Below are 25,957 nucleotides of genomic sequence, written 5' to 3'. Positions count from 1 at the left end.
TTAGACCGGTGCAGTGTCACCGGTGCATCCGGTGCCACTGTTTTCTGCTGAACTCGTCCAATTCATTCTTTCTTTGAGTTTTTTCTTCGTGTTTTCCTTTGTTTGGCCTTTTTGTTTCATCCCTGGGATCTATTAATGTTCACTTGACACACTCATTAGTCCCATTGATTGCGTTGTTACTGAATCACCAAAATCACAAAATAATGGCCTAATGGGGTCATTTTCCTTACTGTGTGGAATTTGTGGAAAGAGAGGAATCAATGCAATTTTGAAAACAAGCTCCAATCAATGTAGCAAGTGGCAGAGAGAATAAAATAGGATCTTATGCAATACAGAATAGTGTGCTTTCGTGCTTTTTAGCGTCCATCCTCTTTTTTATTTCGTGGTTGGGGGAGCCGCGATGATTGTACTTGTTAAATCTCTTTTCTTACTCTCTTAATTGAAAGGCAAAGCTCTTGCCATTACATTTAGAAAACAATATTTGTTTTACCCATGGCAGGCTATATCCATATAAAATTGATAGTTGTGAGCTTAAAACACTATGTTTGTTCATGCTTATTACCTTATTATGTTAAATAAAATTAACTCCAGTAGCAACGCATGGGTACGATCTAGAGTCAAACGAATAGACTGTTTTGGTTAGTACACAATTATTGGTACCAATAAGCCCAATGCCTCTCGGGACACCGAAAAGCCGCAAGCCAAAGGGCCCTGTCTCTGTCCCATATTTCTGTGTCATGCCTGTGCCCAGATTTGGTTGTCTGGGTTCATACACCAACGTGCCACTACTATTATGTTGAAGCTAGTGTTGTTGGTAATGATCCTAATAAACCAAAACTATTTACTCCATAATTCGGCATTTTAAAGAAAGAGGGAGCTGGCATGTACGGGTAGCATACTGAACGCAACTGTTCCTTATGAACAAAATTTTAATTAACGTGCGGAGGACTAAATGATATTTTACAAACCATTATCTTCACTTAACACATTTGGCAAACGAGTAATTTAGATTAAACTACAAAGCATTTTTGTTTAACAAAATACAAAATCAATTTCGTAGCTTGTCAACCCCACCCATATGGTTGGAATAAACTGGAGCACACATGGTTACAAAAATTGCAAGGAAAACCAATAAAACAGCTAGTACTACTAATAAACATTGTAAACTGTTAAAATAGATCGTGCAAGGTGCGACTATATATGATTTGTACATTATTATTAATGCAAGTATAACAAGAATTCCTTGTCTCGGTCTATAGACCAGGCCTTTCGAGCTTCAAATCTGTCTCCACTTCACAATAAAGCCACCTCATCTGTTGTCATCTCCCTCGCTCATCATCTCCCCTTGCTGGTCCACTTCCTCGGCGCTCCCTCGTCCCAGCCTCATCCCATGGCACCGCCGCTGGAGGATCATCACATGGAAGAGGAGGCGGAGGAGCAACGGCCGCCCCTCACCAGGGCCCTCCTCCACCGCAGCGCCACCACCAACACCTCCCAGGTGGCCATGGTCGGCTCCAACCAGTGCCCCATTGAGAGCCTGGACTACGAGTAAGCAACCTCTGCGCTCGCGTCCCTGACGGTCTGATCCTGATTGCTCCAGTTGGCATACCGATGTTTTTATCACTCTACAATCTGTCCATTGCTGTGTCGTAAATCAAAATTTCTTTTGGCTTCGTTCATCTTTGTTCACAGAATAATAGAGAACGACTTGTTCGACCAGAACTGGAGGACGAGGTCCAAGGTTGACAAGGTGCGGTACGTGGTGCTCAAATGGACCTTCTGCTTCGCCATCGGTATCCTCACCGGGATCGTCGGCTTCGTGATCAACCTCGCCGTCGAGAACGTCTCCGGGTTCAAGCACGACGCCGTGTCCGCGCTCATGGAATCCGCCAGGTGCGGCGGCCATTTCAATTCGCTGCCTTTTTCTTCTGGTTCCGGCCGGGTTTGCTGAATGCGAAGAACGATTGGCCCTTCACTTTACATTCTCTGCAGTGTCCATGGTCCACCTATTATTGAACACGTTAAGTTGATCACAATCATGTGTCATTTTGGCAAAATTTTGTTCAACTTTCAAATGAATTTTCTCGTGGTGGAGCAGCTATTGGACAGCCTTCTGGTTGTTCGCCGGCTGCAACATGGTGTTCCTGCTGTTCGCGTCATCGATAACGGCCTTCGTGTCGCCGGCGGCCGGCGGTTCTGGCATCCCAGAGGTGAAGGCCTACCTCAACGGCGTGGACGCGCCGAACATCTTCTCGATGCGGACCCTCGCTGTCAAGGTGCGTTCCTATCCTCCAGCTCACCGTCTCTTTCACTTCCTGCCACGTGGTCCCCTCACTGCTGCCAGCTCTGCGCCTGAATATTGTTTGCTGATAGAGGACATCATCAATTATTCCTTCAATTGCATGATGGTACACGATAAAAAAAAACTTCAAAAAAATACACGGGATAATAATAAATTGACATTTCTGCTGAGGGACTACTACTAATACTGGGGGGCATATGAAACTCTTTTTGTTCACACGGCATCACTAATGATTGGTACTCGGGCCTTCTTTTATGTTGTCCTGGGTCCATCATGTCAGCTAGTATCTGTTTACTTTATCCAAAAATGTTCTTGTTGGCCGAGATAGAGGACAATATGAATCAATTATTGCAGATATATAATATTCGGATCTTTGTCTCACTGAAAGTGAAATGTAACCGAACAACTTTCAGCGAATGGGGAACAGTACACGAGTCTTGGACTATACAGTAACGGGTCTCCATTAGTATCTTCCTAATGAAATCAGCAAAAACAAACTGATCCGGACTAGCTAAATATTTTATCGACAACAAAAGAACATAATTCAAAGGGTGGGCAATGAGGATATATAGGGGGTGATAAACAAGGCAAGGGGCCAGCGCTTCCTTGCCTCCACGGCTCCACTACTAGAAAAAGTGCTTATAGCACCGGTTGAAAAAGGAATTATAGTACTTGTACTAAGCAACCGCGACTAAAACTCTCAACCGGTACTTAAAAGACCTATTTAGTACTGGTTGAGAAGACCAACCGATACTAAAGAGTTTTTCGCTATTTTTCCAAATTTAGTTTTATTTATATGTACCCAAGCTATATTTTAATTAAGTATATAAATAAATAAATAAATAGTGCAACCAATCATGTAATTAAGTATCTAAAATATATATTGTCCATGTTTTGTACACCGGCCAGTAAATGTACGTCACGCTTACCCGTGGCTCGATGGCTAACCCTCAAGATGCTAAGAGTTCATACATGTTCAGGCACAAGCCCAAAGTCCAATGGGGGTGGGAATTCTCGTTACTTGCGGTAGAAGCCCTAAGTCCAATGGAGCTTACAACGAGGTGCTTGCAAGTATGCACCTGCATGAAAGTCGAGAGAGAGTTCAGCTTAAGGTCCGGCTCTCCTTTTATAGGCTCGGGCCGGGCTACAGTGAGAGAAAAGGGTCCCTCATCCTCCGGGGTTGACATCCCATGGATGAAATTGGGAGCACTACACATGTTCTAGCTAGATCCCCATAAGGTGTCGTGTTCTGTCACGTCCTGATGCCCGACACTGTGCCATAAGTCAGCCACAGTGCCCAGCGTGGCTTCAATCTTGTTCGCCAACTCCATCGCAGGACATGGCGTGGGAAAGGTCATCGTACGGGTGGCCTCAATATGCGGAGGCACGCTTGGTGGCCCTCGCATCCTAGTCAGCGCTCCGACCACGGTCGGGTAGTCGGATCGCTCGTTCCCGTACCGAGGGCCATGCATGGTGGGATCGAGTTTCGCGACACGCCTCCTCACGCTAGGATTTTCTACAGGGCGTATCATTGGGGCACCTCGTCCCGTTGTCCTAACAGGCTGTTGGCAAGTGGCGTAGACGGAGGCCAGGTGTGGTCATGAAAGCCTGACCAACAAGGGGCACAAGCACCGAACCCTCGGTTTATAGCTGGCGCCTCCGTCCCTGGTTTTCAGGCGAAGCACATGCCCCGGCGTGCGCATCAAATTGCCCTGGCTGCATTTGGATGCCCTCCATTAGAGCAATTATAATGAGGGTGAATCAGCAGGCGACTCACACATCCACCTCAGCTTATTCCAACATGGAGGAGGGAGAAAACTGGAGAGAGAATGAAGCTGCCGTCTCCCGAATCGCCTGCTCAAAGCGGGCGCAAGCGATGCATGCAGTTGCAATTGGCTGCTGCCTCTCCTTGTACCAGAAAATCGCATTGATTGAAGTGGGGCCCGCCACAACTGCTGGATGACTCTGGATGAGGTGGCGCGTGAGTCGCTGGTGAGCAAGCGACTTTACTAGTCGCTCTTAGGCCGTGTTTAATTGCGTGTTGTAAAATTTTTGAAAAGGCATCTTTCTACATTTGAAGTACTAAACATAGACTAATTATAAAAATAATTACAGAACTCGTCTATAAATCGCGAGACGAATCCAGCGAGCCTAATTAATCCGTCATTAGAGGTTATTTACTGTAGCATTACTGTAGCAATTTAGCATCTAATTACAGCCTAATTAGGTTCATTAGATTCGTCTCACCATTTACAGACAGCAGTCGCAATGTGTTTTTTATTTCGTCTAGATTTAAGTCTCCATGCAGGTGCCGGAAAAAAAAATTTGGAATTTTGATTTTTTAACTAAACACGGCCTTAGAGTGTCTTTGCCTGGCAACCGGTCGAGATGTTGGACCCCAGTCGGCTCCAGGGGCCCTGGCTTCTTTCATCACTGACTACGGGGCTTTTCTTGTTGGGCTGCTTGGCCTATGTGGCTCAGCCCGGAAAGAGCCTTCCTTGCGGTTTCTGTGGTACGTGTACCCGTCAGTAGCCCTCATGCCTTTTTATTTGCGGCTCGGAGAGCGGGGGAGAGGCTCTAGCTTTTGTTGCACCTCGCAATCTCTACCCTGCTCGCCAACGGGTTCCATTGTGTTTGTACGAGTGGACACAATGTGTCGTCTAGTCCCAAGCTTCGTGATGAGTCAGGGACTCGTTTAGAGGGTTAACATACCTTTCCTGCCTGCCGCTTGCTTTTGATGCCTAGGTCAAAGAGTTCATGGTTGCGTAATGTTAGCGCTCCCAAAGTTGGGTCGCCTCCCTTGACTCACATTTTGTTGCCCTACCCCGGGCCCCCTCTCGTACCACGCCGCTGCAGCCGCTTGGTAGGAATCCTGAGGTCAGCGTGACAGTAACCCGTCCACCATCGACTTGCTGCCACTGGGTAGCATGTGTTCCGAGGCGAGGCTTGCCTCAGCTATGGTGCTATACTCAGGAAGGCAAGCAAGCAGGCTTTGAATGCGACAACGGACTTCTCTTCCCATTTTAGTTTGCGGCTGTACATAGCATTCCCGGGTGTTCGGACACCAGCAAACTCCAGAAGAACAATATTTCGCGAGATGTGTGGTGCGGCGCTCAAAAGGACTAACCTGAGCCACTTCATGGTGGAATCCATCTTCATGGTGGAATCCCACTATAGCGGCGCAGTGGTTGACGACGAGCATGCCCTTGCGACATGGGGTGTTGTCGTGGAAAGGTTGTAGTGGGGTGCGGAAGAGGGCCGCATTCCCCTCCTCGTCAACCACCTTGATGACCAAGAAGCCTTTCCATAGCCTGTACTCGACACAAGCAGTCTTGTGAGCATTGGGGAGGCACACACCCTAAGATCAGGATCATTCCTGAGTATGATGAGCAGTAGATACGCGCAGTTCATGACCATCGACATGGGAACTGGAATGTCATCAAGGGGTGGAATTGGAAACTCCACCACCCTAGGTACAAAAGGACCGATCACATCACCAGATGTGGCGCCCCAAGTTGAATTCCAGGTTGGGAATTGGCACAGGCACGATATCAGCTAGGACGGCTTGCCCAAATAGGACCACACCATGGCTAGGGCCCAGATTGGGATGCTGTAGCGAAAATGGCCTCTCATGCCATATTTCAATATATTGTTTTGCCGATTGATGACACACACAACACTTGGACTAATATGATTGTTAAGATGATCATTCTCAGGCTTTTAGGTTCAAGTGATGATAAAAAGAAGATAGGCAAAGTTAGGCCCGAAGGGCCGCCCCTACGGGGGTTCCGCTACCCGGTTAACGGACGGGGGTCGGTAGCACCGGAAGAACCAACGCATGAGCATCGGTGCATCCGATGATTGTCGGAAGAACCGACGCCATGGTATTTTGGTGCAGAAGGAAATTGAAGCCAAGTCAGCTAATAGGCACCGGATGAACCGATGGTTCAAAAAGGGGCATCGGTGCATTGGGCGTACTGTGTTCCAGAGACGAGGCAAGTCGCGCAAGAGCCAAGTTTTCAGCACCGGTTGAACCGGTGAAGCATCGGTGCATACCATCGGTGTAATGACGTCAGCTGTCAGGAGTTCAACGGCTACTTCGGGTTATGAGTGACCAGATGAACCGACGCTACCCCAGCCAGAAGCATCGGTTCATCCGATGATACGCAGATTTTCTGCTGACCGTTGGAGCAACGGCTACAAGACTTGGTGGCCTATATATACGCCTCACCCCGGCCATTTGAAGATTGCTGGAGTTGCTGGACATCCCACACACACCCAAGAACATCTCCAAGCCATACAAGAGCATCAAGATCATATCCTTAGCTTTTAGCACTAGCTTGTAAAGTGTGAGTGCTAGAATAGCTCTTAGTGAGTGTGATTGCAAGGCCTTGAGCCTTTGTGCTGTGGTTCTCTAGTGAACCAAAACAAAAGCTTGCTGCGCCGGCACTTGGAGCTTTGAAGCTCGCCGGCAACGTCATCGACCCTCCGACTTGGTGTGGAGCGGCGACGACACTTTGTGCGGGGGACGTGGAGACCCCCATCCTTTGTGGAGAAGCTCCTTAGTGGAACCCGGAGCCAAGGTGACCGTGATTGTGTTCACCGAAAAACTTGGTGGCCGAGTAGCAATACTCTTAGTGAGTGCTACAACAATGAGGATGTAGGTGTGCCTTTGTGGCTAACCGAACCACGGGATAAACACCCGCGTCAAGAGTTTGCTATCTCCTATCCCGCTCTTTAACCTTCCGCATTTAATACTTCCAACATTTGTGCCTTTACTTTCATAGAATAGTTTCTTGTTAGAAAAGGCTATAGGGTGCATAACTCTTTTGGGATAGGAGTTTCACACTAGAACAACCTAGTTGCACATCTAGATAGCTTGAATTAGTTTAAGTTTTGTGCAAACTAGTTGGAGCCCTATGTCAAGTTTTTTATTAGTACCTAATTCACCCCCTCCCCCTCTTAGGTTAGAGCACCCGATCACTTTCAGATGCAGTGCCAAAAGATCTGCTAGCGGAGCCCCTGAGAAGATCAACTTCAAGACTAGGATTAGGTGGACCCTCATTGGCATCTTCTCACCATCAATGCCAATGTCCTCCACATGCAAAATGTCTACCATGGTGACAAAGCCCAGGATATTATGGTTCTTTAGGTTCTCTTCAAGGGGAATGTCTTCCACATTCTTAGCTTTGACAATGATGAGGACCACAGAGAAGACCATACCAGAGATACTGATAGGGTCTAGGTAGTGTGGGCTAGCCAGAGGACCAACTGTTGCCACAATTCGCGAGCGAACCCAATGCTCAGGTGGGTAATCGGTGATGGAGATGGCGATGTTAGCCTCATGCTTGAACTAGAAGGGATTGCCAGTCTCTTCATATCGCTTGAGGAAGATATGTGTTGAAGACAAAGGAAGAGGGCCGCCAGGAATGCTTGCTCCCTTGCTTGTTCATTCTCAAAGATGGTGAGAATGAAACCTCATTAGGAAGCGGCGAGGTGGACCCTTTGAATGCAGCCCTACTGGAGCAAAGCATGCAAGATGACGAACCCCACATTGGTCGGCATCGGGTCAACCCCACATTAGGAAGCAGCTTGTGCGGATATTTGTAAAGTAGAAGTCCACATGACCAGGGTGGTTCAGGATCTCCAGGTCATCAAAATTGGGCAAAATCGCAGTCGCAGGTGGCGGCGAAGCATCACCGATGCTAGTTGCACTTGCACGGGGTGGCACCGCGATGCCAGCAATGGTAGCATCGGCCAGATGGGAAGGCGGCAGGGCCTTGCCGATCGGCGCCTCCATGGATGCCAGCGCAATAGGCGCGAGGGTAGCTTCATGCAGCACCCAGCAAAAAGATGAGGAGGTGCCGAGTTGGAACGCTTCCCCACCAGAGAGGCCCTAGAGGAAGAGGACAAAGGGTCATCACCGCTGCTAGGCAATGCTATGGACCTGATACATGGGGGAGAAGCAGGGAGAGTACCTCGCTTAGGGAAGGGGGGGGGGGGGGGGGGCATTTCTTGCACTCTTTCTTGCAGTAACCAATGGACCAGCAGCAGCGACAGTGGATAGGGTTTCAGCGATGCACCAGTGATCAAGGGCCAGGAAGTGAAAGCATCGTGACCTAGTCTAGTGTGTGAGGGAGCGACGGTGAGGATTGCGGTGGCAGTGGTGGATGACGGTTGGGGGCCGAGGTTGGGCGAATGAGCGGCGTTGGCAAAGGAAGGAGAAAAGACATGCCATGCAATCGTCGTAGTGGGAGGAGTGTCAACCGAGGGAGAGAGGGTAGGGAAGATCGCTTCATCGCCGTGAGTAGGAGGATATCCCCTCCTCCCCCTCCCCCTGCCCCCACCAACTTGGAATGTCTGCATGGACTAGCTGCAGGCTAGGATTGGCAAGTGGCACTAAGGATGGATCACAACTTGCATATGCCTCATGGTGGACGCAGGGTCACCATCAGTAGTGTCACTGCCCGGACAAGAGTCCATTAAAGGAACATGGCCCAGCGCTCCAGGCTGCACCAGCTCAATCTCTGGTTGGGCGAACCATCTTGGTTCCTGTAGTCACCAGAGTGGTGCAAGGCTCCAGAAACCAGGCTTGGGTTGGAAGTCGCAGGTGGGCTAGAATCACAACCTAAACATGGTGGAGGCTGCAGACAACCGGTAGCACGGCATTTGAATAGTTGAAGGATTCCTGACAGCGGCAGTGTCGGAGAAGAAGGTGAGGTGTGGCGACCTATGACGGAGGTCTACAAGGGTGAGGATGAAGGCGGCAATGACATGCCTGAAAATCAACAAGACCTCTTCCACCACTTGAGTAGACCTAGGGAGAAAACCACGCTAATAGTTTAAGGTGGTGCGGATCCATTGCCGGGGTACTTGGTGCTGGTCCATACTTGAGTAGACTGCAGCCTGGTAGGGGACACCCACAGCGGGGCCATGTTAGCTAGAGCAGCGTGGAGCACTCACACCTGGCAGCAAGGGCTAGAGAGTAGAAGTTGACCAGGCAGTAGTCAAGGAAGGCTTGGCCTGGCCACACCAGCGGCGATGGAAACAAATATGTAGTATTTGTTTTTAAAAACTGCCGTGATGCTGTCGTGTGCAGATAGCAGGGAACATTGCCGCCGTATCGTCCTCTTTGCATGTTGGCAAAGCAGGACCAATGGTTCACACCGGGGCGTGCATCGCTGCGATCTTCGGGCAGGGAGGCTCACGCAAGTACGGCCTCACCTGCCGCTGGCTACGCTACTTCAAGAATGACCGTGACCGCCGTGACCTCGTGACCATCGGCGCCGGCGCTGGTGTCGCGGCCGCGTTCCGTGCGCCGGTGGGCGGTGTGCTCTTCGCCCTCGAGTCCCTCTCATCATGGTAAAGAACGAAGAACTCTAATCCTATCTAGTTGTTCTGGCAACCACTTTGAGCCAGGACTGAAGAAGAATCCATGTCCTTTAATTTGTCAGGTGGCGGAGCGCGCTGATCTGGCGATCCTTCTTCACGACGGCGGTGGTGGCGGTCGTCCTGCGGCTATTCATCGAGCTTTGCGGGTCCGGGAGATGCGGGGTCTTTGGCCAGGGCGGGCTTATCATGTACGACGTGAGCACGGTTTTCGACAACCTTATGACCTACCACCTCAAGGACATCCCCATCGTCGTCATCATCGGCGTCACCGGCGCACTCCTTGGGGCCCTCTACAACTTCCTCATGATGAAGGTTCTACGAGTCTACAACATGATCAATGAGTATGCATGTTCTACACATCACCAATTCGCGTTCCTATACATCTCTTCTTCTTTTTCCATGTTTTATAACTAATTAAGCTCTGTTTTTCTAACTAATAATGTAATTTATTTGCAGGAGAGGCGGAGCACACAAGCTAATGTTGGCGGCCACCGTCTCTATGCTAACGTCGTGCTGCATCTTCGGCCTGCCGTGGCTCGCGCCATGCCGGCCGTGCCCCACGAAGGGGACTCCAGCAGACGGCACCTGCCACGCGCTGAACCGTTTCCGGCGGTTCCACTGCCCTCCCGGCCACTACAACGACCTGGCCAGCCTTTTCCTCAACATCAACGACGACGCCATCCGCAACCTCTACTCCACCGGCACCAGCGACGTCTACCACCCGGGCTCCATGGTCACCTTCTTCGTGGCGTCGTACGGTCTCGGCGTGCTCAGCTACGGCGTGGTCGCGCCGTCGGGGCTGTTCGTCCCCATCATCCTCACCGGCGCCACGTACGGGCGCCTCGTCGCCATGCTGCTCGGCCGCCACTCCGGCCTCGACCACGGCCTCGTCGCCATCCTCGGCTCGGCCTCCTTCCTCGGGGGAACAATCCGGATGACGGTGTCCGTGTGCGTCATAATCCTCGAGCTCACCAACAACCTGCTCCTCCTGCCGCTGGTCATGCTCGTGCTCCTCATCTCCAAGACGGTCGCCGACTCCTTCAACTCCAGCATCTACGACCTCATCCTGCAGCTCAAGGGGCTGCCCCACCTCGACGGGCACGCCGAGCCGTACATGCGGCAGCTCGCCGTCGGCGACGTCGTGGCCGGGCCGCTGCGGAGCCTCGGCGGCGTGGAGAAGGTCGGGAACGTCGTGCACACGCTCCGCACGACGGGGCACCACGCGTTCCCCGTCGTCGACGAGCCGCCCTTCGCGCCGGCGCCGGTTCTGTACGGGCTGGTGCTGCGCGCGCATCTCCTGGTGCTGCTGAAGAAGAGGGAGTTCCTGGCGGCGCCGGAGCGGTACCCGAAAGAGTACGTGGCGGCGAGGTTCCTGCCGGAGGACTTCGACAAGCGAGGGTCCGGGAAGCAGGACACCATCGGCGACACCATCGCCGACGTGCAGCTCTCGTCGGAGGAGATGGAGATGTACGTGGACCTTCACCCATTCACCAACACGTCGCCGTACACGGTGGTGGAGACCATGTCACTGGCGAAGGCGCTCGTGCTGTTCCGGGAAGTCGGGCTGCGCCACCTCCTTGTCGTGCCCAAGGCCTGCGACGTAAGTAGTTAACTATATATTATAATGGTTATTAATTAGTTTGGTGGTGAGGCTAATTAATTAATATGTTGCGTGGCTATTAATATTGCAGAGGTCGCCGGTGGTCGGCATCTTGACGAGGCATGACTTCATGCCGGAACACATCCTGGGGTTGCACCCAGTTCTGGTGGGAAGCCGGTGGAAGAGGCTCCGGTGGCACAAGGGCGCCGCGGCCAAGTACTTCCGCTCCCTCCTCGAGTGGATCGCCAATAGCGGCTGAACAATACATCGCTGCTGGCAGCAGGATGCTCTTGTACAAAGCAAAGGAAACCTTGTCTTTGTGTCATAATTTTATATATCTTTATTTCGCTGCATACAAGGACAAGAAGGTACATATATTAATCGCATACTATTAGGAAACTCCAACATCAACACACAAGGAAGAGATGCTCATATTGCAAGGATGTAGCATAGAAGCTAGGACAATCCATATTGCTCATATTACTTTCATATTGTAAGAATCCATCATTATGAACGAGATGACATTTCATTCTTCACAATCACAAAACCAGGTTGATAGGTTGATACTGCGTCTCACAGAATTGTGGACGACACGGGCAGCGCCGCCGCCCCCGCCCCCGCCTTCCTCTCCCCATCGTTGTGCCGTCGCCGGAGCCTGCCGCCGGAAGCCCGCGCAGCTCGCAAGGACGGCAGCGGCGGGGCTGCTTTCTCCTCCCTCTTCTCCCAGCGGGCGCGGTCGCCGCGGGGGACGTAGGGAGCTCCTTGGGGCGGGCGTCGCCGGCGCCGGTGTGGCCAGATCCAGGGCTGCCGAGGCCGGATCTTGCGGCCCAGCTGGTCGATCTGCTACCAGGCGCAGCCGCGGCAGCTCATCATTTGTTCCCCGTGCTTCCTTCCTCCTTGCACCCTGGAGGTGGCCGGCGGCCAGATCCGCCCTTGTGGTGGCCGGATCCGCGCGCTGCTCCGACGGCCGCTCCTGGCTGGTTCCGGCGTTGCCGGCCTTCGGCCTTGGCGGCGGCAGGCGGGTCTTGCCCTGGCTGCGAGTGTGCCCATCACGGCGGTGTGCGCCCCCCCCCCCCCGATGGCGGCGTCGTTCTGCGGGGCGACAGGTCCGCACTGCGGCAAGGACGGCGGCATCGGGGTCTTCCGCAGTGACGGATCTCGCGGCATCAACGGCAGCGGCGGCACTTCGCGCCTGCCTGACCCCGCCTCCTCGGCGGCAGCTCAAACGCGATGGCCTTTCCCGTCGCACAGGACTCCGCCCCTCACTCCCTCCTCGAGCTCTCTGCCCTGCTGCCGCGCAGTCCCTTTTACAAGAGGAGGCCACTTATCTGGCACCATCTCAGCCGGATCTGGACGCGGTAACCGGCGCCGGCGCTTCTCCGATGGCGCCACTTTTCTGGTGTCGTGGAGCACCTCGGTGCGGCGGTGCGCATCCTAGTCGGGCACCTCAGCAGTCCTTCGCGCAGGCCATGATTTTTTTGCTGCTTGTGCAAAGATTGAAGACGGTGGGTCAACGACGATGGCCGCCGTTCCTCCGGTGGGACAGATCGGGTCTTCCTCGTGCGTGACATATTGAAGAGGCAGGCTATTGGGGTGTCTTTCTTCACGTTGCTGCCACACTCCGATTCTGTCCCCGAAGAATCTGGCCTGCAGATTCGGGCTCCTCGGTGGCAATTGCATCTGCCTGAGGTGGCCGAATCTTAGGTCAAGTAACTGAAGATCGTTTAATGATGATTTGTCAGTTGCTGCTGTGATCTTCCCTTCACGTCATGAGGCAAGTGACAACAATTTTCACCTCTATGGGGTGTTGTCCCTGCTGTGTCGGATCTACAAATGAAAGCCTATCCCAACTGTGGATGTACATCGGTGGCATGTTTAGCGTCGCATTCTCTCAGGAGCGATCGTCTTGGAGATATAGGTGATGATCTTATAGCTTTCTTCTTCGGATTGGCCTGTGGTTGGGAAATCAAGACGGCGATGGTCATAATTCTTGCTTACCAACCCGTCATAGAAGACCCCTAGGGAGCCTCGTCGAGATGAAGCTCGTTCTGTCAAACAAGACCACAAGATGTTGTTGTATGGCGGCAACTTCGAGTTGGAGTTCTCTCCGTCAATTATCTTGGATTGTGTGCTTGCTAGTTTATTAGCAAATTGATTGAGCACCATGCCATGACGGTGAAGAGTGAACTCTATTGTGAGTGTGGCTGTAGGCATTCTTTAGTACTGATCTTCATGTACTAAAGTTTTTCTTTTTTTTAGTTTTGTGTAATAATTGGGCTGTGTATGTCTACGGATGTAGAGGCCGGATGTTTCATCCTTTATCTAAAAAATAAATAAATAAAAATGTAACTAAAAAAAGAAGTGATGGGTGACGATGATGGGTGACGATGATGACGCTAGTTCATTGTCGTGGTACATGTATGCCAGAAGTTCTTTTTCCTAATGGCAGGAGATCTGCCTTTCAATTAAAAGAGTAAAAAAAAGAGGTTTAACAGGTACAAAAACGCGGCTGTCCCAGCCGCGAAACGGAAAACAGAGGATCGATGCTAAAAAGTGCCGACGATTTTGTCCACTGCTTGGTAAATGAGGTTGAAGTCTCCCAACACAAACCAGCGCTCATGCGTCGGTGTCGCTGTGTCCTTAAGTTCCTGGAGGAACAGGAGATTGTCCGCGTCCGTTGCCAATGATAATTTTACCGTCGACCAGAAGTTTGATAGTGCACGATCGATCCGACAGCTCTCTCCCCTCACCCATCACATGCATGGGCGCCACAACTATTTTATCCTTCTTACGTCCACTCTCATCCACTCGTTCATTTTCTCATTTCACCCCATTCTCTTTCCTCTCGAGAGGGCGTAGGCTACGCAGATTCAGTGACATTGCCACAGTGATATTCTCATAACATTGAGTCGCTGACGTATGGGATCCACGTACTCCGGACCCATGTGGGTCCTACACGTCAGTGACTCAATGTCACAGGGAATGTTACCTGGGAATGTCATTGAATCTCAATCCGGCTCTCATCCTGTCGTTTCTTTTCCCATTCCTCCTGCAGCTCCTTTCCCGTTCTCTTCCTCAATGTCACGGGGAGTTGGCATAGAGCAGCGGCAGTAGAAGCAACAGTGAGGGGGGGGGGTGGAGGGCGGGGAGGAGGAGGCGCAGCAAGGTGGAGCGGAGCTGCGTGGCGGCAGGCTTCCCGGGGCGAGAGCTCTGCATGCGGCGCAGCAGCATGCTCCCCGGCGGCGGCGAGCTCTCAGCCCGTAGCGGCATTTTCCCCCTTTTTTGTTTTGATTTTTGGATGCAAAAGTTTTATACAAAACTTTTTCATTATTTGGATGGAAAAGTTTTTTCTTCAATTTTTTTTCAATTTTTCTCAAAATTTTCGCTTTCAAACTTTTTCTCATCAAAGTTTTCCATTCTCTTCAAAATATTTCCTTCAAAAGTTTCTCCAAAAACATTGTTGTCAAAAAAAGATAAAAGAATAACTAAAAAAGGAAGAGAAAAACGGTTTGAAGATCGACCCTAAGAAGCTCTCCCTAGAGTCGACCCTAAATTAGGTAGGCCCGCATCCGTTTGTGGTCCATACACCACTGTGATCCACCACTTCAGACCATCAGCTTTCATGATGACCCTGGCTTATGTAAACAAGGGAACATCAAAACAATAATGTTGCATCATATATCTACCTTCTGCGATGAGCTGATGAGCAGAGTGGATAGTAAAGCTAGTAGCATCTGGCTCTACAGATGGCCTGATGGACACTGTGTCTGGCTAATGTTCTATGGACATCAAGTCCGTGAAATATTCTTTATTTATGTTAGCCTTTCGTGTAAAAGTTAGAAACATGTGAATCGAGAACGGCAACATAGATACACCATTATGAGCTCCTGTTCATATAACCGGAAGCGTCCTCAGAATCCTGGTTCGTCCAGCTCCTAAGCTCTGGGTGCACACCCTCTTCTACAAATGTACATCGCAGCATGCCTTTAACAGTAGTTTCACCACGGTCCATACGTGTACAAAGCTCCCAGTCTATGATAAGTAATGCATGGATGAGTGCTGAGAATGAGACGCGTTAGGAAAACAGAGTGAAACAAGTATTCTGGTTACCTAAAAAAAGTATTCTGGGAAATGCCCAAATTTTGAGCGTGGCATAAATTTCTCTTGGACATGGAAGTTAAAGTTCATGTACATTGTCGGCAAGCAGAAGGTACAGTTTCGTGTCACACTGCATCTGATGGTTCTCCACATGATCCATATCCAAGATTTATCTTGCATGTCCGGTGTATCCCCTCATATCTTTTGCTGCATATCAACCTGTTGACACAAAAAATTGGCACTTGGTCAGAACAGGCTGAACGAGCCGGTCCGACCGGTATTCCTAGACGGTGTAACCGGTCGAAGGCGCGGATCATCCGATTTTTAAAAGCGGACCGTCCGCCAGTCAGATGTTCGGACATCCGAACCTGGTCCTTGAAGAATACAAAGGCGCAGACCGTCCGGTTTTCACAGACGGACCGTTCACCAGTTAGATGTTCGGACATCCGGACGTTCTAGCTTGGGCACAGTGGAACGTCGGGATCGGACATGCGAACATGCGGACCTTCAGGTACTCAAGGGCGGACAGTCCGCCAGATGTTCGAACATCCCAACATTCTGGCTTGGGAGCTCGAAGATCAAGATGATCGGGCATCCGAACATACGGATCGCCCGATGCTCAAGGGCGGACAGACCGCCAAATGTTCAGACATCCAAACATTCTGGCGTGTTACAGCGGAGTTTGAAGGTCAGGGAGTTCGGACGTCCGAACATGCGGACCGTCCGGTACTCAAAGGCCGACAGTCAGCTTGGGCCAACCGGTCTGACCAGTAGGCTTGACCGATCAGATCAGTCTAGGCCTGTGTAATTTGAGTCTATAAGGTGTTTAAGGACATTCTAGGTGGTCTGGCGACTCCAGGACAACCCTAGTTCCGCGAGCTCCAATGAGGTCCCTCCCAAGCTCATTGTTCTAGGTTTTGCATCGTCCCTTGATGGACCGGTCTGACCGGTTGAGCCACGTGGTCTGCCCGGTTGGCGCAGAGAACTTCGTTAGTGATTGATCGTTGTGATTCGCACATTCTAGCACTTGTGTGTCGACCAAATTCGAGTCAACATATTTTTTGTAGACTCCGCTGGGGAAGGAGTCCACATCGGCATCTATGACCGGTGATAAGGGAGACGCTTCCATGACGAGGACATGCCTTAGGAGCAGCGCCAGCAATTCGAGGCTCAACTCAAGAAAGAGCAAGAAGAAGCCACGAGGAGATTTCGTTCATGCTTCAAGAAGACTCCATCTGGTTCTAGAAGCAAGAATTCATCAGGCCAACATTCCCATCTACAGCGACAAGCGATGTAAGCACTCCATCTACTGATCCGGTTAAAAAAAATTGCATCCTTCATAGGAGATAAGATTGTTGATTCAAATAAACGTACAAATGATCTATTGTGCAATATTGCATATCAAGTGCGAATCTTGACTGAGGGCGAAGTCGTGGATCATAGTTATGCTACCGAAACCCTTAACCCTAGTTCATCGGCAGCACCCACATCTACATCAAAGCTATTGTATAGTATGCAACCGAACTATTTCGCTGGTTTGCCCTTCCCCTCTTCTTCTGTTCTAGTTCTCTTCTTTTGCTGTTTTTGTAAGTTGTTAAGATGTCAATCCAAATAATCATCCATCCATGACATGTATCTCATTTATAGTACTAAAAATTTAGACAATAATCCCACCATCCAAGAAACTATTCATAGTCCTATGAATTCATGTTGTTAGGTTATGATTTAAGGGTTAGGACAAATGAGTTATGACTCTCTAAAAATATTGAGAAAGGGTGTTCAAATCATTTTCATTTTCACTTTTATATTATTTTACAATTTTTGTGTTTGTTTTCATGATAATTATTTTTAGAGAAATTTTACAATGCTTGGGGATACGTTAGGAGACATTTCTTGTGTCTATGATTTATGGGCCGATATGTAGCCTTCATTTCTCATTCTCAAGAAAGCTAAGTTGGATAGATGTCTCATAGTTTGAACCAAATGAGTAGAAACGTGTTGGGGGCGCTATATTGTCTGCAACTGAATTTCAGGAAAAAGAAAACCTTATTTGGAACTTGAACACGGAACTTTAGGGAGTCTTGAGTCAGTCGGCGAGTAGAACAACAACTCCAGCAGCAGCGACGGTGCGAGTACTGTGTAATCCAAAAAACTTTGGTGCAAGCCTTCCGGAATGCATGTGATGCCGTTCACCTTCCAGCCTCTTTGTTTCTGATTGCACTGGAGCTACTGCACAAACATCACGAGGATGGACGAGGTTCATGCAGATCTGTCAAACTTAGGGTTGTTTAGGGTTGTTTGGCAGGGCTCCGGTTCTGGCTCTTTTGGTGGAGCGGCTTCTCTGGTGGAGTTGGAGCCGTTTTGAAAAATATTTGGCATAACGGCTTCTCCAGATTGTTTAAAATACACAATAAAGGTAAAATGTCCATAATACCCTTCTTTTTCTATTTTCTATTTTCCTTTTTTCCATTTCTTTTTATTTTTCTTTCCCTCTTTCTCTTTCCTCCTTATCTCCCTCATGTCGCTTCTTCCTCCTTCCAAGCACCCTCGGCCGCCTCACCCCGTCCTCCTCACGACCCTTGCCCGCGGCCGCCGGTCGGCCACCTCCTCCATGCGGCCCCCGCCATAGCTGCTGCCAGCCACCTCCTCCCCAACCCCGCAGGCCACACCATGCGACCACCTCCTACCCATGGACGCCGCCGGCCACCTCCTCCCCATGGACGCCGTCTCCCAGCTCTCGGCTGCCGCTCGGCCTCCTGCCAGCGGTTGCGTGCATCTCCTCCCCAGCGCCGTCATCCCTTGGGTGTCATCCGCCCCCGCCTCGTACAGGGACCCTCCGCTGGAGCATATCCGCCGATTCCGGTGATCGGGCTGCCCTTCTTGCACGTCGCCGTCGGCGGTCGCGGGAGAGGATTCATGGGTTCTGCTGTATCGTGTGGGAGGGGGGGGGATGGATGGAGGAGTCTGCATTTTTTTTCTTTCCATGGGGGCTTGGAAGGGTAGAGGAGTGGCAAAATCGTAGTTATTATGGCCAAGTTCAGGGGAAAAGGTGGATGACCGGAAGGTGGGCAAGTGCTGGAGCCGCGCGGAGCCTCATTTTCTCGGCTCCTTGTTGCTTGTGTAAGCCACGAGGGACTCTAGCGCCAGCTCCGGATCTAGAGCTGGTCTCAAAATGACTGTTTGGCAGAGCTCCGCTTGGAGCCGATTTTGGAGCTGCTCATGGAGCCTCGCCACAGATTCATGTTTTAGTTGACGGGATTGGTAGCATGGATGATGGATTTCGCCAGGTCACCCATAACATAATATTTCGGTATCAATTTGTAGGGAACCACATCGGCCAGTGCCACCACCATGTTCCTTCTGTTGCCATCAGCTCCATCGACCTCGATCTAGAGAAGAAAGACATGAAGCTTTCTAGATGAATGCACTGAGCTAGAGTTCTGAAATGAAATGGCCATTCACCTTCTCAACTTTTATGTTCCTGCCGCTTGCATTGAAACTTGAGAGGAGCATCATGTGTGATGGTCGCCTTGGTCCATCAAAAACCGTCGGCAACTACCCTCCCGTGTGACCCTTCTGCTCACATCTCACCCATAATATTTCACCAAACCATACTTTCCACACAAAAACTTTGGCCTAAGTCCCAATTAGAAATCATGAAGCGTTTAGAGTCTATAAAATGCTACATCACTGTTGGGGATGATAATGCATGAAAGAAAAGAAAAAAAAACAATAAAATTTGTTAGGTGAGCTGGTGTAGCTTTTGTCAGTTAAGCTGACAAATCAAAAGGGATTATCATCCCCAAACGAAGCAAAGTCGCGCTAAACTCGCGCCAAAACTGCTCTGAAAGAAGGGGAAAACAAATCGCAGAGAAAAAAAGCAGCGGCAATGGCGCGCCTCTACCGCGACTCCTCCCGCTCCAGTGACCCCGCCGCGGCCACCACAGCTCCGCCGCTGCCGTCCCCACTCCCCGACCTCGGCGTGGCCCTCTCCGACGCCGACCTCCGCGCCACCGCCTACGAGCTGCTCGTCGCAGCCTCCCGGGTCACCGCCGCCAAGCCCCTCACCTACATTCCTCAGTCCGCGGCGGCGGCTACCAAGACGAAGGGGGCCTTCGGGCTCGGGTCCTCGCCGTCCTCCAGTGGCGGGACAGCGGCGGTTCTGGAGCTGGTGCGGGCGCGGATGGGGGTCACGGAGCAGGCCGACGCGAGGATCCGCCGGGCGCTGCTCCGCGTCGCCGCCGGACAGGTTAGGATCTCGGCTTCTTGAAAGGGACCGTCCAGCTTCATTGCTTCATCAAATGTTGCATTTTTTTTCTTGGTTGTTGCCGTGTCGGCTGGTTCGGGGCAGTTCCGTGCGGTTGGTAGTGTGTCAGGCCAGTGGTTTCAAGTACCGATTCCGTGTTCGTGGGATCACTGGTTCTTGGCTTGGATATTTGTTTTTTTTTTGTGCTTGAGGTTGCAAGCTCAGTCGGAGCAAATGCTCTGTTTTCCCCTAATCCCCTTCCTGGAACTAGAAAAGGGAGAAGATTCTGTTCAGTGTTCAGCATTTGTCTGCTGTAGCCAGTAATGGCGTATCTGCATTTTTTTCTGATGACTCTGTGCGACTTTTGTAATGCCGCCCTGGCCTCAATTACATAGTTAATTTGTACTTGCTTTGTACGCTGTCCTTGAACGTTTGCTTAATTATCTTGATCTGTCCTTTCTGTACTTGAACGTGTGTGATTCAACAGTGAGAGGAATGTTTCTGTCCTATCATATTAGGGCCCTGTTTAAATCCTAGATCCCAAAACGCAAAATGCAAAATTTTTGTAAATCGCTTGCATGGTGTACTAAATGTAGTCGAAAAATAAATCGCATTATACAAATAGACTGTAAATCGCAAGACAAATCTAATGAGACTAATTAGGACGTGATTAGACACTAAATTGCTATAGTAAACATGTTTTAATGATGGATTAATTAGGCTCATTAGATTCGTCTCGTAGTTTACAGACGAGATTTGTAATTAGTTTTGTGATTAGTCGACATTTAATACTTCAAATGTTGAAGATTCCCTTCCAAAAATGCAAAATGCAAAGTGATCTAAACACAGCCTAGGGCATGTGTGATTCAGCAATGTAGAGCTAAGTTGGCAAAGAAAGATATAATATAAAAGTATACCATGCCAGCCAGGGGTGTCCATTCAGCTTATAAATAATGGAAATAATCAGTCTTTTTTCTTGGTGATTTATTGCACCGTGTAGATTTTCTTATTATGTTACTCCTAGTCAGTGAGTAGTCCAATTCTTATTATGCAGTTCAAATTTGGCATATCTAGAAATTTGGCATCCTTCCCTTTACCTTTTCTCTCATTTGCCAAGCTTCAGCAAGAATGAAGCATTCTAGGAAAGTAAATTACCTGATAGTCATTGGTGGGTCACTATTGCTTTCAGAGTCCTGCACTTAATTATCTAGAATTTACTGAACCGTATTTCTGTTGTGTACACATAGAGGCACAAAATATAAGTTCATTTTCACCTTTTTTTCTCCCTTCAAACAGCTTGGCAGACCTGCAGAATCTATGGTTTGGCCCTTAGAGTTCCTGCAGAAGTGTAAAGCATCAGATTTCCTGGACCCTCTCGAGTACGAGGCTTGGCAAACTAGGAATTTCAAGCTTCTCGAGGCTGGTTTGCTTGTCCACCCTCTTGTTCCTTTAAAGAAATCAAGCATTTCTGCGAAAAGAATGCGGCAAATAATACATGAAGCATATGATGGGAAACTTGAAACTGGGAGGAACTCTGAGTCCATGATAAGGCTACGCAGTGCTGTCATGTCCCTTGCATGTAGATCCCTTGATGAAACCTCTGACGAGTGTCACTGGGCAGATGGCTTCCCACTGAATCTCCATATCTACAAGATGTTGGTAGAAGCTTGCTTTGATGTTGAGGAAGGCTCTATTGTACAAGAGATTGATGAAACAATGGAGCTGTTAAAGAAAACTTGGCCTATTTTTGGAGTCAATCAAATGCTCCACAACCTTTACTTTACCTGGGCATTGTTCAACCATTTTGTCATGTTGGGCCAAGCAAATAATGATTTGCTTTGTGCTACGGAGAATCTATTAGTTGAAATTGCAAAAGATGCAAAAATAACAAAAGACCCAGATTATTCTGATGTATTGGGCTCCACTTTAAACTCGATAATGGGCTGGACCGAGAAAAGGCTGCTTGTGTACCATGAAACTTTCAATACTGGTAATATTTATTCCCTGCAATATATTGTTTCAATAGGAATCTCAAGTGCAAAGATTCTTGTTGAAAATCAAGATATGTCTTATGAATACCATAGTGGAGTGAAGGGAGATATTGATGTTATGCGCAGCAGGATTGAAACCTATATACACTCATCACTTCGCTCTGCTTTTGCTCAAGTAAGTTCCAAACAGGATGACTGTTTTGCTCAGTTGTTTCACTGTTTAAATATGGATATTTTGAAATTCAAACCTCTTTCCTTTTTTTTCCTTTTTAACTATTTTCTGTCGTATTTCACAAAATGTTGCCAGATTCTGTAAAGCATGGCTGCAACCTTATACACCGCGTGCTGCTGATAACTGTCTGAAAATTGCTTCTTTCAACTTGTTTGCACCTATTTATGACAACATTATGAAGTGCTTTATTAATATATTTAACTTTAAACACTTGTACCAGTGCTTATTCTTTGTGTAGTGTTGATTCATACAGACAATGGAAGAGGGAGCTTCAAAGCAGTCATCAAGGAACCATAGGCCTGCCCTGTCATTTCTGGCAAAGAAAACAAGGGACCTTGCTATTAAGGAGAAAAATGTATACACTCCAATATTGAAGAAATGGCACCCCCTTGCTGCTGGTGTCGCGGTTGCAACCCTTCATGCTTGCTTCGAAAATGAGCTGAAACAATTTACTGCTGGGCTTACAGAGCTCACACCAGATACAGTTCAAGTTCTTAAGGCGGCTGACAAGTTAGAAAAGGATCTAATTCATATTGCTATTGAAGATTCTATGGACATTGCTGATGGAGGCAAGTCATTGGTAAAACAAATGCCACCTTATGAAGCTGGAACTGTAATGGCTAATCTGGTGAAAGCATGGGTAAAAGAACAAATAGACAAATTTAAAGGATGCGCTGACCAGAAGTTAGAGCAGGAGGTGCCCTTGTTTTTCTTTGCTCCAATATATTACCTATTATGCATAGCAATAACCTTGACATCTTATTTACTTCTAAGACTTCACAGCATATTGAAAGTAAAACTGCATTTTCAATTGTTGTTACTGTTGCATGCTTGGGCATGTTGATTTGTTGCATTGATTTTTATCAACAATAACTCCAAGTTTAATGATGAATATGAGGCACTAGTTACTACACATCAGAAGTTTAATATGTGAGCCCTTGATTCCTGACTCCAAGTGATCTGCTATTTTGGGCACTCATGCTTCATCCTTCTCAGCAATCCCCTCAAAGACTGACAAAAAACATAAAAAAGAGCCTGCAATGTTTCAAAATATTTATGTAACATTTTAGCTAGAAACTCAGAACTTTATATAATGGCTCATTAATTTTTTGAATTGCTATGCAGACTTGGAACCCAATGGATAATAACAGGGACAGTTTTGCTCCCTCTTCTGTGGAGATGCTGCAGTTAATTGAGGAGACTTTTGATGCATTTTTTGAGTTGTCTATACCAATGCACTCTACTCTGCTTTCTGATCTGACAGCTGGACTTGATAAATTTCTACATTATTATGTCTCTAAAGTGAAATCTGGCTGTGGTAAGTATATTGTGAAGACAGTTCTAGCGCATAATAATGTTGGTGACTTCATTTAGAATTAATTTGCAGGAACACAGAGCACTGTATTTCCTCAGCTACCTCATCTAACAAGGTGTGATGTTGGATCCAAATTATTCAAGAAAAATGAAAAACAACAATTTCCTGTGAAGCGAGGATCACAAGTTGGATCAACAACTAGAAATGAAGCCTCTAGTCTTCCTGGTCTATGTTTTCGAATAAATACCCTCCACTACATCCAAAATGGGTTAAAAAACCTGGATATGAAGATAAAAGCATGCTTGCGAAATGCTGCTCAACCTGATGTTGCTGGTGAACTGAACATCAACTTTGAGCTATCCCAGGCAGATTGCCAAGAAGGAATCCGGCAGCTGTGTGAGACAACTGCATATATGGTGATATTCAATGATCTGAGTCATGTTCTTATGGATACTCTCTATGTTGGTAGCCCTGCATCAAACAGGATACTGCCTTTGTTAAAAGAGCTAGGTCCCATCCTTAGGCTTGTATCTTCCACAGTGCATATCAAAGTGCGAAACCGTCTGATAACTGCATTGATGAAAGCCTCATTTGATGCCTTTCTGTTGGTGCTTCTAGCTGGTGGACCGACACGTGCTTTCTGTTGTCAGGACTATCAGATAATAGAGGACGACTTCAGAGCCCTCCGAGGCTTGTATTTAACATACAGTGACGGCCTGCCGGAGGAATTAGTTGCCAAGGCTTCCTTCGAGGTTAAAAGCATTCTACCACTCCTGCAGACAGATACTGAGACCCTCATTGAACGATTCAAGAAGGCAATTTTTTATTCTGAATCATATGAATGTACAACAAAATCTAGGTTCCCCATGCCTCCGGTGCCTCCCCATTGGAGCCCAGATCACCCCAACACGATATTACGTATTTTGTGCTATCGAAATGAAGAGGCAGCTACAAAGTTCCTCAAGAAAGCATATGATCTACCAAAGACACTTTGATTTCTGCAAAAAAGTACAGCCTATTGTGTATGTTTGCAGCTTACAAATAAGAGGTGTGGTGAATTACACTGTAGTGCCTCCTTGTGAAGGATAGAAACATATGCATGCAAGTAAAGTATTATGAAGTCTGAATTGGCAGATTTGGTGGATTCAGAGTAGAGATTGGGTTCTGCTGAGTTTTTCCTGCGGCAATCTAGGGTGCTGTTGATTCAGACATAGTGGGTCTTACAGCTTGATTTGATGATCAATGTCCGGGTCCTTTGTTCCTGCTGGTCCTGGATCTTTCTGCATTCGGTGTATTCAATAGCATCTATACGACATAAGAGTGCAGAATGTGTATGTATGCACATGCTTACTTGGCTATTATATTTGCATTTGATTATAGAGAAAAATATGGCACATGTGTAGATTTGTGTGATACTACAATCAATAAGAAAACTCATGTAATTTCTATATGTGATTGAAAATGTATTTGTATTTAACCAGGACCTACTCACCTACAACCAAGTTAAGTTGTGCACTTTTTCTGTCTTTACTTGGAGGACAAGGGGTACAATCTTTAGAAATTTGAATTAATTGTTATTCTAAAAAGAAGCAGAAGCTTAACCAATTAGGCAAATACGGGTTTTTTTTTTGCTATACTACTCTGAAATGACTGAACTATCCATTTAAATAGATCTGGACGGTTATTAGTACATATTACCTCCTAAGAGGTGATAGGAGAAATATATAGATTCATTTTTGGCCATCCAGCTATCACCTGAGTTCGATTTTGATCATCCAACTCCAAAACTGGGTATTCTTGGTCATTAAACTATCAAAATCATTCATATTTGGTCATCGGATGGTTTTGCTGGTTGGTTTGGGTGACATGCACGTGCTGGTGGTTTTGCTGACATAGACGTTACGTGGCGGGCGGTGGCCTACCTGTCGGCTCTCCACTCCACTCCTCTCTTCTCTCTTCTCTCCCCCCCCCCCTCTCTCTCCTCTCTGGTCCTCTCACTCTATTCTCACATTGCACCGCCCCGCCACCCTCCCCTCTACCTCTACAGCTCGCTCGGCTGGTCGCGCTGGCCCGTGGTAGAGCCTAGCTCACTGGCCCAGCGGTGCTAGCCCGCGGTGGAGCTCGAGCTCGCTCGGACACCAGTGCTGGCTACCACCCCGCCCATGACCCGCCGAAACCGGCCTCGCCGCCGCCTCCATCTTCCTCTCAACCACCAGCTATGCCACCACGACCTCCCCGCCGCGAACTTCTCCTCTGCGCTTAGTAGCGCGTCCCCAGCACCGACAATGAGGACGAGGAGGAGGACGGCCCGATGTTCCTCTGCGCCCGCTGTGCTGAAGATCCCACAGAAGAAGAGCGCTCATAGCGGAGCTCGAGCTTGCCCTGCCGGCAGTGTAGCAGGAGCAAGAAAGGGAGAGAGGAGAGGATGAGATAGAAGAAAGAGAGAGGAATGCTGATAGGGGGGCCCATCGCCATAGGGTATCCACCTCACCCAAAACCACCTAACAAAACCGTCTGATGGCCAAATATGAACAATTTTGATAGGTTATGGCCAAGAATACCTGGTCTTGGATTTGGATGACCAAAATCAAACTTAGGTGACAGTTGGATGGTCAAAAATAGACTTTACCCAAATATATATTATATAAATTTTATTTTTAACGATAGAAAAAAATAGCTAAAAAGTCGTCCAATTAGATCTACCTACCTTTCATGATTTTAACGGTCAGATTGAACTCTAAGGACAAATCGTGTTGGTACTGAGATATGTCAGATGTAACA

The 25,957-nt window shown here is 48.5% G+C and overlaps 2 protein-coding genes across 2 annotated transcripts; both read left to right on the top strand.

The window, feature by feature from the left end:
* Positions 1 to 1,312: 1,312 nt before the first annotated feature.
* On the top strand, positions 1,313 to 11,856 carry LOC120679511 (putative chloride channel-like protein CLC-g). The gene is made up of 7 exons (XM_039961121.1): positions 1,313 to 1,548; positions 1,693 to 1,893; positions 2,099 to 2,276; positions 9,402 to 9,664; positions 9,757 to 10,035; positions 10,151 to 11,294; positions 11,386 to 11,856. Exons 1-7 carry the CDS (start codon positions 1,391 to 1,393, stop codon positions 11,551 to 11,553), a joined length of 2,391 nt encoding a protein of 796 aa, XP_039817055.1. The 5' UTR covers positions 1,313 to 1,390; the 3' UTR covers positions 11,554 to 11,856.
* A 7,282-nt stretch (positions 11,857 to 19,138) lies between these two features.
* On the top strand, positions 19,139 to 24,678 carry LOC120679510 (protein unc-13 homolog). Its single transcript, XM_039961120.1, has 5 exons — positions 19,139 to 19,641; positions 20,935 to 21,804; positions 22,115 to 22,558; positions 22,987 to 23,179; positions 23,249 to 24,678. Exons 1-5 carry the CDS (start codon positions 19,282 to 19,284, stop codon positions 24,169 to 24,171), a joined length of 2,790 nt encoding a protein of 929 aa, XP_039817054.1. The 5' UTR covers positions 19,139 to 19,281; the 3' UTR covers positions 24,172 to 24,678.
* The last annotated feature ends 1,279 nt before the right edge of the window (positions 24,679 to 25,957 follow it).

This window comes from Panicum virgatum, chromosome 6N (assembly GCF_016808335.1).
Source record: "Panicum virgatum strain AP13 chromosome 6N, P.virgatum_v5, whole genome shotgun sequence".
Taxonomy (NCBI): Eukaryota; Viridiplantae; Streptophyta; class Magnoliopsida; order Poales; family Poaceae; genus Panicum; species Panicum virgatum.
This window is presented reverse-complemented; position numbering and strand designations above follow the sequence as displayed.